Raw genomic sequence first — 12,184 nt, 5'->3', positions numbered from 1 at the left:
CGGCGCTGCCCGGGGAGCAGGGCGGCCTGCGTGGGAGAGCACCCTCTCCCACCTCGGGGAAAGAGCTGGGCCTGAACACAAATTCAGCTAGATTAAAAACCAGTCGGCAGCCTGACTTCTGAAACCCTCTCAGGCTTGGACAGAGGCTGCTCCGGGCAGAAGCAGTTCTCAGCAGTCCTAGGGGCATAAGCAGTGGAGTACGTCTGGGACGTAGGTGGCTCCCAGGGTAGGCTCAGGGCCAAGGAGAGCTTTGAAGATCAAGACACTTGGAGTCACAGGCAGCCCTTCACAGGAAGCCCTGGAAGACGCGGAGGAAGAGTGCGATACAATCTCAGGAACCCAGAGCATCGCAGCGATGGATTGTCACGAGAGCTGGCGTGCATGCTTGGGGCGATGGTTTGACAAGGGAGGGAAGCACACTATTAAAGACTACTTTATTTGGCTTAGCTTTCTTTTCACCTCCAACAGCTACCTCTGTGGAAGACCAAACCATCACACTGATGTTGAGCTTATTGCTGCCAGTTCCAAATCTTTAAGAGTCCATTCTCTGCAGTTATTTTGTATGGGCTCTACACTCCTTCCTTCACCCAGATTTCATCAGTATTACCCTCTTTCTTCTACTCTGCTGTTCGTTCTATCATTTTATGGTCCCAGAACTGTAACAAGTGAAAAATAAATTCTCTGACACGTTTGTACAATCTCCCCACTCTGTGCCCGAGATAAACTGTGGCGTAAATCACAAGAAAAACTACTCTGTAAGCAAAAAAGGAAATGAAACATTGTGTCAGTTGTGTATTACTGTGCTGGCTATTCAGCATCCCCCAAGCCGCCTGACAGCGTCTTCCTGATGTATCCTAAGGGACAGCAGGATGAAGGAGCTTTTCTTGAATTTTCCAGGTTCCATAATTACACTCACCCCTTCACAACTGTAGGTCAGAGGCAGAAACACAGAGCACATGCCCCTGTACTGTGGTTCCCTCTGACAAAACCATTTTGTCCAGAACCACTTCCACTCACCAAACCCTGCTGCAGCAGGCGAGGCTGGAGCTCTAGCCACCCCCACCTCCCTCCGGAGCGCCTTCCCAGCACCAGTGGAGCTCTGTTGATGCTGCTGAACACCCTGCATTCCTCCAGCCTCCAGCAGTGCCAGGCACCGCAGCTCGCTGAGCCCATCTTCCCACCCAGCGAGAGCTGCAAGCTCCTCCTGGCTTCGTTCCACCAAGTGCCAGTCCTGCTCAGTTAACCTTCGGCAGTCCTGCAGAGGAGGCGCGGAGCCAGGGACATCAGTGCATGGGCTCTGTGCACCCTTCGGAAGCTGCTCTGGCAGATAGAAACAGAGCAGCAGCATATTCACAGACCTGAGAACAGCCTGTGTATCACATCCACCTGGGCACTTCCTGGGAAAGATTTGGGCTTTGGATAGAAAGAAAGTAGGGCAGTTGCTGTTGACAGGTATGCTTACTGTGCTGCTGTTAGCAAATACACAGAAGGAAAAGTGCCAGCCCTAAAATCAAAAAGGAGCAGATTCTGCTTGATATGAACACAGCTCCCCATGGGCTGCTGCAATGCAGTGGCATCTCAATCCTTTAATTAATGATACGGCTGCCTCAAACCCTCCAGAACTGGAGACAGTGAGCTCCTAGCATCCATAACACCAACACCAGCAGCCAGGCAGCCAACAGGAATTGCTCTTTTAATCTCACTGTGTTGCCTGTACTGCCTGAGTTACTTTGTGATGGGAAACAGAGTTTACTTTTGAGCAGTATCTAGGACACTGGAAACCTGACCCTCATTCAAACACAGAATATAATCCAACAAAGGCTAATTATTCCCTTTGTTTAAACAGAATCACAAACAGAGCCAAACTGGACAGCTAGGACACCTCTCTCAGTGGAAAGCAATGAGAGGGAGAGGTACAAAGAGGCAGATGGTGTATCTGAAACACACTTTGTGTAGCTTTCTATTACACATGCAGGTTTTCCTCTTGCACCTGTTTCTACCACTCAAACACCAAACTATTTAAAGATGGCAAAAGGGAGAGAGGCTGTGGAGGGATGTGATTCATTCTTTGCATTCTCTTCCCCAATACTTTCAGGTCCTTGATTCCCTTTTATGTGACTTGTTTTCAACTTTTTTTTCCCCTTTTCTCAAGGCACTACAAATTTGCAGCTGGAGAGCAGGGAAAATTTGCATTTAAGGGTTTTAATAAATTAAAGGCCCTTAGGGAGTTTTCCAGAGAAACTGAACTCAATTAAATTAAGGGCCAGGTCTCGGGCATCACTTCTGCTGAAATAAAACACATCCTCCAGCAAGGACATTTCATCAGATGACTAGTTAATATTGCTTCAATGTTTACAAAAATTCTCCCCTCTCCTTTAAAAACATAACAATTCATTTTGGAGCATTTCTACTCCATAGCAACTAAAATAGAGGGGAGGAAAGACAAAAATGTAACCTGAGAATATAACTACAACTCAGGTCTATTCACTGTATGGGGTAAAAGCTAAAAGAATAGCATTAGCTTACATCTCTTTCCAAAATCCTGTGAAGACACTGTAGAACAGCTCATTTTGTTCCTGTCAATCAGTTTTGCAGTCTTCCCCATTTGCTGTGCATGGTGAATGTACAGAGCACCTAAACAGATCTGCTCCCTATTTTTACCTGCAACATGGACCAACAAGAGCACCAAGCCAACAGCAGCTGCCCGTGTCTCCAGATGCAGTTATATTCTTATGGAGAGGAAAAATAAATGAGTACAAATGCCCATCAGGAAAATTCCACTAATTTATTAGATGCCTTGTCCTTTGTAGGACAGTTTGAGCCAAACAAGTCTGCATATTAAAATACAAAATACCTTCTGAGTCACAGGAGATTCCAGAAATTCCAGAACTCTGAGCTCCCCTCCCTCAACACAGAGAATAATCTCTCCCACCCACTTCTCTGCCCAGGCCTGCAGTGCATCCACATTAGGGTCTCTGGCCCATCTTCTTCAATGTTCGGTTCAACTGGAATTAGAGAAAGCAAAGGTCAGAAAAATACACAGTGATTGATACAAACTGCTGCTCCCCTCAGCACACCTTATCCAACGCCTCTGAACTCCTTCCTCTCCAACTCTGTGACAAGAGAGCTCTCAAGCTCTCACAGTGTGTCAAGCAGCAGGGGAATAAGTAGAACTCTCTCCTTTCCAAGCTAGCAGATGAAGATGTGGGGAGAAGAGAGGATGCAAACTTGTAGCAGCAGTATCACAACCCTCTATTATAAAGTCACCAAATCTCAGAATTCTGCCCTCTGAGTTTCCAGTGCAGAACAACCTCCCCTGGGAGAGAGTGGAGACAGAATGTCACCTCTTGGTCAAGCTCAATGCTGAAGCCATCTATGCTCCAGAAATCTCTGAGGCCATTTTCTAGAGCTATAGTTATGAAGTTAGAGATGTGATTTTGGTTGTGTTACTGACAGGGACACCACACTTATCTATAGACAATGGAATCGGCACTCCTGAACAGTAAAACTCTCCTCCCTTTTCCACTGTGGCTCAACTGAGCACTTCTCACAAAAACATACCATTCCTCAAAGGCCAGCAGCTGCTGCTCAGAACACCTGCCTTTGCCCATTGCCTTGCAGAGCCAAGGCTAAGTACAGCATGGAATTACACAGCTGTCTCACACAAGTGTGGGCCCTTGAGGGCCTGCACAGCCCAGTGACTGTCCCATGTTTCCTACAGAGCTACACAGCTCTCCTGCCCAGCCCTCACCTCCTCAAACTTGTGGATCTGGCGGATGAAGAAGTCCCCGTAGCGTCGAGCGACCTTTGTGTCTGCAATATGGATCATGTCCTGGGAAGAGAACAGGATGAGATCAGGAAAAGGACCATGCTACTAGCAGGAACACAGCAAGAACTGCCAAACATAAAGATCAACCTAAAGGGCTTTACCCCAGCCATGGTACAGCACCACACCTATGTGACCTGTGCTAGTCCCACAGCACCCATCCAGTTCTCCTTGGGCTGCCTTCCCTCATACCTTTGTCTGGGATGGGTCCCCCATTCACGTTGTATTTGCTTCCCACATTCTTACACACTCTGGTTTTGTCTTCCTTGCAGCAGTTTGACAGTTCCAGTCCCAGTTCATGCTTCCCTCTTTTCAGTCACGCTATATGCCATGACAGCTGGGCTGAGACATGGCATGAGACCTTGCAAGAAGAGGTCTGCTACAAGGACCAAGAACACAGGGTAACCTGGCCTCCTTCCTAGCAAGAAACCTAATGATTATGGCTGTCTTCTTCAACTACAGTCCTACAAGACTCCTTGCTATGCTTCCTGCTGCTGGAGCTCCAGGGCAGATGGTGATAGCTCCACACCTTGTGTTTAGATTCCTCCTAGAGCAGCCACAACTAAATGCTGTTCCAGTGCAAAGCAGACCTGTAACATGACCAAGCAACATCTCTGCTTTGTCAAACAAAGGAGAGATGTGGGGAACACCTACAAGGACAATCCCACCTGATACACAAACAGCAGCACTATCTGTCACTCAATTATCACCTCCCAGAACACTGACAAGCAGCTCCCTCTGCCCTGGGGAAGTGTTCATTTTCTAGGTATGTTGACTGACAAAGCTGCCTGTGATATTCCATCACTCTTCTTCCACTGACACTCTTTTCATACAGGGCTAGAACTTCATCGTGGGCAGGCAAGCCCTATAAATGGTAAAGGAAGAAGGAATGTCTCCCACAGAATGGAACAAAACCAGGTGCTGCCAATTCCAGAATTTCCTGGATAAAACAATTTCCCAGCCAGTAAGTGGCAGATACCAACCTTGTCAATATAGAAGTCAACCTCAGAGGCAGACTGGAACTCTCCATCCAGGGCAGATATGCCACTGGTCCATACCAGGTTCTTCATCTTGTGCTTGAAGACGAGCAGCTGGATGCGGAACTCCTGCTCTGTGAGGTCTAAGAAGCCGGCCAGCTTCGCCACAGGCATGGTGGTGTAGAGCTTGAGGAAGCTACGGATGGTTGAGAGCTGGGCCTGCTGCTGAACTTCATCAGCGAAGACCTTGAGCTGCTGCAGGAAGGGCTCCTTGTGGTAGTTGGGGTGCACGTTGTCATAATTGGGCACCACAGGGGAGAGGAACTTGGGGCAAGCGTAACTGAAGAGCTCCTCGTAGACCTGGGCATCGCCCTTCTGCATGCGCAGCATCTTGTCCCCGTACTTCTCGCGCAGCTGCAGGTGGATGCTCTCGTCAATGCGCATGGGGTACATGGTGAGCGCAATGGCCAGCAGTGCGTGCATCTGCTCGTTCTGCTTGTTGATCTGACACAGAGACAAGAGACACCCTGTCAGCACCACAGTGTGCTCAGGGAGCTGGCAGCTGCGCTTTGCAGAGGAACATCCTTTAGGATGCCCAAGGGAGCTAGTAGCTGCACTTTGCAGAGGAAGATCCTTTACACAAAGCACTGATGGTCCTAATGCTTAAGGGGGACAGCACAAAGAAGCCGTGCCTCTGGGCAAAGTAAATGGATGAACCACACATCAAGGCTCTTAGGAAAAAAAGAGGTTGGGCAAGAGGAAGCTGCAGAGTAAATGTAACCAGAGCCACGCAGAACCCAGAGGGCCAGAAGTGCATTTGACTGTTTTGGTACAAGAACATGCAGAGAAGGGAAGGCACATGGTTTACCAATCATCTCCTGGCAAGGGACAGTTGTCACAGAGGTCAGTGAAGAAAAGACTGAGAAAAAAGATGAGTGTGGGATGAAATGGACAGCTGTGTGGCTGAAACAGACACAACCAACTTTTTGAAGTGTCATGGAATTAAGACTGGCAGGATTTGGCTAAACAAAGAGTTAGGAATTAATCATAAGGATAAAAAGGAGAGAGCAGGTAAAACAGGCACCAAAATTGGGAGGTAAAGCAGCTTAGGTAGAAAGAGAAAGGAGCTTTGCTACAGCCATGTCTGTGAATGATTATCAGATAATGGAAATACATCTGACAATGGCCGCAACCTGAAGTGCAGCACTGGACTAGAAACACAACTAAGTCTGAAGAAGGAAGCATTGACAAGAGTATCATCAGCAGCTCATACTCATTAACAACCCTGGTCAGAGCTAGAGTGCAGATGGACCTGGGACAACAGTACGGGGAACACCCATAGTAACTAGTAACATAGCTAAGTGAAAATATTGTCACACATGGCAAAGGAGTTCAGAGGATCCCCAGTCACCACCACCAGCAAAGTCCAGGATAATAGAGCTGGACTATTAGACACAAGCCACCAGGTGATAGAGGAGGGACGGGAAAGAAGACAGTGGCTTTTTCTTTGGGGAAGTCTACTCTATTCTATCTCTTACCATCTCATACTTGTAGGTCGTCCTCTGAAACATGCTCTTTGTCCTCTGGATGTAGAGGAGGATGTTGGCAAAGACACGGATGGCATCCTGGTAACGCCGCATCATAAGGTAAGCGAAGCCCACATAGTAATAGGTGGTCACCTGGCACTCAGGCACCCGGGAGTACATGCTCTGAGAAGGAAGGAGTAACATGATATGTTAGGGGAAGCAATCCACACCACTTGTTAGCAACAATTCAGCCACCTCTGCTTTCAGTCCCATCCCAAATACAGAGAGGAGAGGGTTAATTCAGTATACTTCACCTCCCACCCATCCCTACAGCAGCTTCCTCACTGTTTTATTAGATCATCCCATTTCCTATGTTTTCCAGTTTCAACTTCCTGCAAGGAGAGGACTCTTGCTCTGTGCCTAACATTGCTCTGCTCAGTTCCCTTTCCCCCTGTTTCACTCCACATCCTGTGCCAGACAGCACATATGTAGATCTGTGCCAAGCCTTGGCCCAAACCCATTGCAGCTGAACTTTTATTAGCCACAAGCAGCACTCAATTCTAAGGCAAAAACAGCCTAGGTGGGAGCGGGCACAGTGACAACAGAAGTCAAAAATACAAGAAAGAGCCAAAAGTAAGAATGGTGTGTTCAGGTAGTTACCACTGCACTACCACTTGTAGTTCCAGCAGTACTCTCTGTAGCAACACCACATTGCACAACACAGCAAACCTCCTAAAAAACTGGGCAATTGTGCTGCAACAGCATCAGGCATTATCATATGGCTTGATTTAATGCCAAAGCTCCAGCTGTGTCCAGCCACAAACTCCTGACAACTACAGCAGATACAAACAGTTCCTCAGCTGGAAGATTCAGTACAGCAATTTTTTACCAGCATGCTTCAACAGAGGCATGTGGAAGACTGCAAAAGAAGGGTTAAAACATGTTGTATTACCTTCTTGTTGAGCTCAATGTTCTCCAGCACCTTGATGGCTTGGTAGTAATCTCCCAGCAGAGAGTGCAGACGCAGCAGCCCAACAAGGCTGAAGTAGCCCAGCATCTTGTACAGGGAGTGGCGCCCATATTCACCAGCCACACTTTCAGGGTCACCTAGGGAAGAAAGGAACCACAATGCCATCCTCCAAGGAAGCAAGCTTCCCTTTCTATACTTTTCTGTTTGAAACAAAGGGAGCAAGGCCTGAAATGTAATCACTGGCACTTCTCACCTAAGGCCAACAGAACCAGTTCCCAGCCAATCCATCCACTGATTATGGGTTTGATCCAGCTCCCAAACAAAGTTAAGCAGCTTGGGTCAAATCAAAGCAAGGCAGCACAGGCACCAGTGCTGCTTGGCACCTCCCAAAGCTCACCTCCACTTGTATAGACCTCCAGCTGTCGGTTGATGTTGGATTTGTCAACCAGAGAGTGCAGCACATTAAGGACACTGTGGACATTCCAGATCTTGGGGTTGGAACGAAGGAAATCAATTTCCTCCTCAGACTTCTTGGCTGTTTTACAGCGGTACTGGCTGAAAGACTGGAACTACAGGAAAAAGCAGGGATTCAGTGATGAGCAGCTTGTCCAGAGATGCTCAGGTAAGTGCACTAAGCTTACAACTTGTTCAGCCAAATGCATTACAATAAACTACAAGCTGCATGGAAAAAAAAGTTTCACGTGAGATCACATGGAAATCAAAATGGCACATCATATCACCTTTAAAGCGCCTAAAAGAATTATACAGTACAGAGGGAAAAGGCCAGGAGACAGATTGAAGCAGAAAATGATCTCTTAAACAATTAGGAAAGGCAACTAAACACAAATTTGCTGTCTGGTAGAAAGGAAAATAACCAAATTATAAGAGGTGTTTGCATACATGCATCTTTTTCCCTTATATGCACATGTCCTTTTTGTTCTCAAGATTGACCAGACAACACTTGAGGAAATCCAGGCAGCTCTATAATAAAAAGTTACAGAGAAGGGAATATATTCTCTAAAGAGAAAAACCAATAGCATTTCAGATCTGTACTGCTGCACTCAGAACAGTAAGTGGAAAAATATTTCTTAAAGTCAAGATCTCAGACCACAGCTTATTCCAAAGCAGGTGCACACATAAAGGCCCTACTGACTAAGAAAGACAGAAATTTTGTTCTGAAAGAGAAATAGGCCCAAAAATTGAGGACTCCCCAAAGAGCACCCTGTAACTTAAAAATCTGTACGTTTACAACTACTTCATCCACCCAGCAACACAGGAGTAACAGTGATCACCAAAGATTTTCAACCTGCAATGGATTTCCTTGCTATGGAAATCACAGCAAACTAATAAAGGCAAGGCCACCTCAAAATGGCCCAGTTTTATAATCACATACCTGGTATATGAATTCATCAATGATATCCCAGAGCCACTGGTTGGGCAGTTCCAGAGGAGCAGGGCCATCAGCATCTGCAGGAGAACAGATGAGAGGGTTAACACCTTCAGCAAGAATATTGTCAGACCTGGAGGAACAGACAAATTAAAGAACACAAGAATGTCCCTGAAATGGGAGATGGAGCAGCAGATGAATGAAGCTTACAGTAGGGCTGAGATGGAGCTTTAACTACCTCAACTGCCTTCACTTTCCAAGACTATGAACATGCACAGGGTTAATCTCTGGAGTGTGACTGCTCAGCAGCCTCAGCTCTCAGAAGCTGCACAGAGACTGCAGGGGTTTATCCCAACTGATCCATTCTCCCATGAGGCTTGGCAGGGGGTCACAAACAGTAACATTAGCTCCAAGGGGAGTGAACAACAGTAAACAGCCATGAAACACTGCAGGTTTTCTTTAGCTTACTGTTTCATTTTACTTTTTAATAAAGATAGGTGAGGCAGTTCTCAGCAAAACAGAAAGCTAAGTAAGTTTTATTATTCACAGTATTTCAGAAAGCATGGGAAACTATTTCTGCTTTTTGTGGTTTTAAATCCATGGATGTAAATTGCTCTTCATTCAACAAACATGCAGAGAGCTTATAGACTACCTTTCCCTCTATTGTTTATGAACATGTTGCAGTTCTTCTGACCCTTTCTTCAACTCTGCCCTCTCCAGCTGATCTTTCTCTCCAAAACCCACAAACCAGAAATTAATTGCAGCAACTCACTGAGGATGTAGTTGAAGAGATTGCAGTAATTGTAATAGGACTCAAATCTCTGCTCCAGCGTGGGCCCCCCCTGCAAAGAGAAGTCAGCAGAGTCTGCTTCAAATCAAACAGGGCAGGAGGGAGTTCATGGGCAACAGCATAAGAAGGACAGTCACAGTAGCAGAGGGTCTCGTTCAGGAGTGCTAGAGGCAGTATTCAACCAGGACACCCACCAGCATCACCCAGAAAACCTGAAACTGTAGTACTGTTGTCCCACAAAACAAGGATGACTTTTCCTGTACAGGCAGCTTCTCCCAGGATGACGAGCAGTCAAACTTCCTGTGAATATTCTGCATTTAACCTTCCCTGTTCCCCTCTGCTGTTCAGATTCAAGAACTTCCTATTACCTTCACCAGCTTTCCTTCCTTCTGTGCTCATGAGAATTCCTAATAGATCAACAATTCTGTTTCTGGACATCATTTCTAAACACTTGACCTACTGGTTCTTGTTTCAGCTGGAGACACTGAGTCTGAGAATCACTAACAGCACAGCCCGAGAAACCAGTTTCTCCTGTTGAAGCCTGGCTTGGGTTAACACAGCAGCCTTTTAAAAGTGCCCATTTCTCCACCCTCTGGTCCACAGTAAAACTGCAGTTATTACTTATTTACTCGTAAGTCATGCATCTGTTGAGATTTTTTTCTTTAAGAACCAAATACTATGACTTTCTCACTGATTAAAGAGGCTTAAAAATAAGCTTTAAAAAAGCAAAGTTTGTTTTGTTTCACAGAGCATTATGCCTTTCATTTCCTTCTTCTCCATCCTTTATGGTATCCACATTTCCCTTTTCACAAGGCACTCTGATCCCGTGTGAGGTTTTTCATGACAAATAATGCACCTTCCTCTTGTGACACCCCTTCTCACTGCCTGCTCATTTGAAGAGGAGCCACAAAGAAACACACATAAGCAATAAAAAGGAAAATTCAGTTACCTTCCAACACCCCCTTCTTCCCTAACTCACTAACCATTACGTTTGATGTTAGCAACAAAGAGCCTCCTGAACACTCAGATCCAGTCTCCTGATTCATCTGAGCTACCAGAGAAACCTGCACACTCATCACCACCAAGCTTGGACAGCTAATGAGCCTCAGACAGACAGTCAAGTCTTTCTTGCTTTTCAGCAATCAGTGAATCCTTACTAAACTAACAAAAGCAAGAATTCTAAGCTTCCCTTAAAACCAGTGTGACTTACAGCTCACGACCCCATCCAATTTTGCCTTGCAAAGATTAGGGGACCACTGATACTGTAGTGGCACCAAGACGTGTCAAGTTTGCTGGCACAGAGAAGCCAGTGTGACACCCACAAGAAGACACAGGGCCAACACTCACGCTGACTTTGGCATAGATGTGCCTGTAGTACAGCTCCTTGTATAGGATCAGGAAAACTGCATCTGGAAAAGACCACAGAGGAGGACATTAGCAAGCCACAAGGCCTGTGAGCCTCCTGCCAGAACAATAAAAGGAGGCACAAAAAGACACTTTGCTCAAGTCTGACTTCTTGCCAGACATCTGCTGAAGGAGCAGCCAGAGTGAACAAAGGCGACTGACTCAGGCAGCAACAACTCTGTGCACCTGCTAACTCGGCATCAGGAGGGATTCGGTTCCTTCTCTCCCTGACAACCCAAGGAAAAGTGGAAGACTCACCATTTCCAACCTGAGGAGCAATGGCCTCAGCCTCTGGCCATGGAGTGTTCTTAAAAAACCTTTCTGTCAGTTTTGTCCAGCTGAAAAACAGACACACATGTGGTACGAAAAGCCACGTCTCACTCAGTATGACAGTGCTGGAGTCAAAGATAACAGAGAGAGGCCTTGGACTTGGTGAAAGCTGAGAGCACCACCAACCCCTGTCAATAAGTCCAATACTGAAACAAAGAATAAGAATCACAAACTAAGCAGTGAAACGTCAATTTATTCCCAGGCACAAAACAGACGTGTATGTCACTTCCACACTCCCCTTATGTCAAGCTGACACGGCTACAAGCAGGAGTGGAAGTAGCTGTTGGGAAGAGACATAAAAGCTACACCTGACAGCTCTCTGCAAACTGCTTGACTAGCACCACTGAGAGCCCTCTTTGCAGCCTCCCTTCCTATTAGGCCATGGCTGACACTTCCCTTCAGAAAGATCACAACTCGTGCATACTCACACTAGCCTCATGGGCTGGAAATACCTAGGAATTTTTTCCCACAGTAACCAAACCAAACCTGTTTCAGAGAAAGCCCAAGTCTGGAACAGCACAGATACTATTCAGACTTTCCTTTTAACAGCATCACAGTTAAAATAGCGATTTCCATCTACTGAAGAATAGTATTGTACCTGTTCTCATAAATGTCCTGGATCTCGTACACCTTCTGGTCAATAACATCACTGGAAACACGGCTGGCCTGGAGCTCGTACACCTTCTGGTCAATGAGATCTGACACCGTCTTGTGAAAATACTGGATGAAGTTTTTGATCACTTCGGGGATCACCTGGTAGGTCTGCTGCTCGTACTGGCGCTCGTAGGCCAGGTCCTGCTTGGGGTCTCCTGCGGAGAAGGAAGAGCAGTGAGGCAGCGGCCTCACGGCCCGGCCCGGGCCCACAGACCCGGCCGGGCGCAGGCGGGCCCGGGGGCGCGTGGGGCCCTCACACTCACCCGTGTGCATATCATAGTCGTTGGAGTACGCGTAGGGGTCGTAGGCAGCCTGTGGGG

General features: G+C 46.7%; 1 protein-coding gene across 1 annotated transcript; it reads right to left on the bottom strand.

Moving 5' to 3' along the window:
• Positions 1–2,766: 2,766 nt before the first annotated feature.
• EIF3L (eukaryotic translation initiation factor 3 subunit L) lies at positions 2,767–12,182 on the bottom strand (the record flags this gene model as incomplete). Its single annotated transcript, XM_014307375.2, has 12 exons — positions 2,767–3,005; positions 3,752–3,832; positions 4,810–5,307; positions 6,342–6,512; positions 7,282–7,436; positions 7,697–7,868; positions 8,693–8,766; positions 9,459–9,528; positions 10,824–10,885; positions 11,139–11,218; positions 11,809–12,019; positions 12,128–12,182. Coding segments are annotated over 12 exons (1,668 nt in total), but the record flags the coding sequence as incomplete, so codon positions are not given.
• Positions 12,183–12,184: the final 2 nt, after the last annotated feature.

The sequence above is a fragment of the Geospiza fortis genome, unplaced genomic scaffold, assembly GCF_000277835.1.
Source record: "Geospiza fortis unplaced genomic scaffold, GeoFor_1.0 scaffold173, whole genome shotgun sequence".
In the NCBI taxonomy this organism is placed as follows: domain Eukaryota; kingdom Metazoa; phylum Chordata; class Aves; order Passeriformes; family Thraupidae; genus Geospiza; species Geospiza fortis.
Note: the sequence above shows the minus strand (reverse complement) of the source record. Positions and strands in the feature narration are given on the sequence as shown.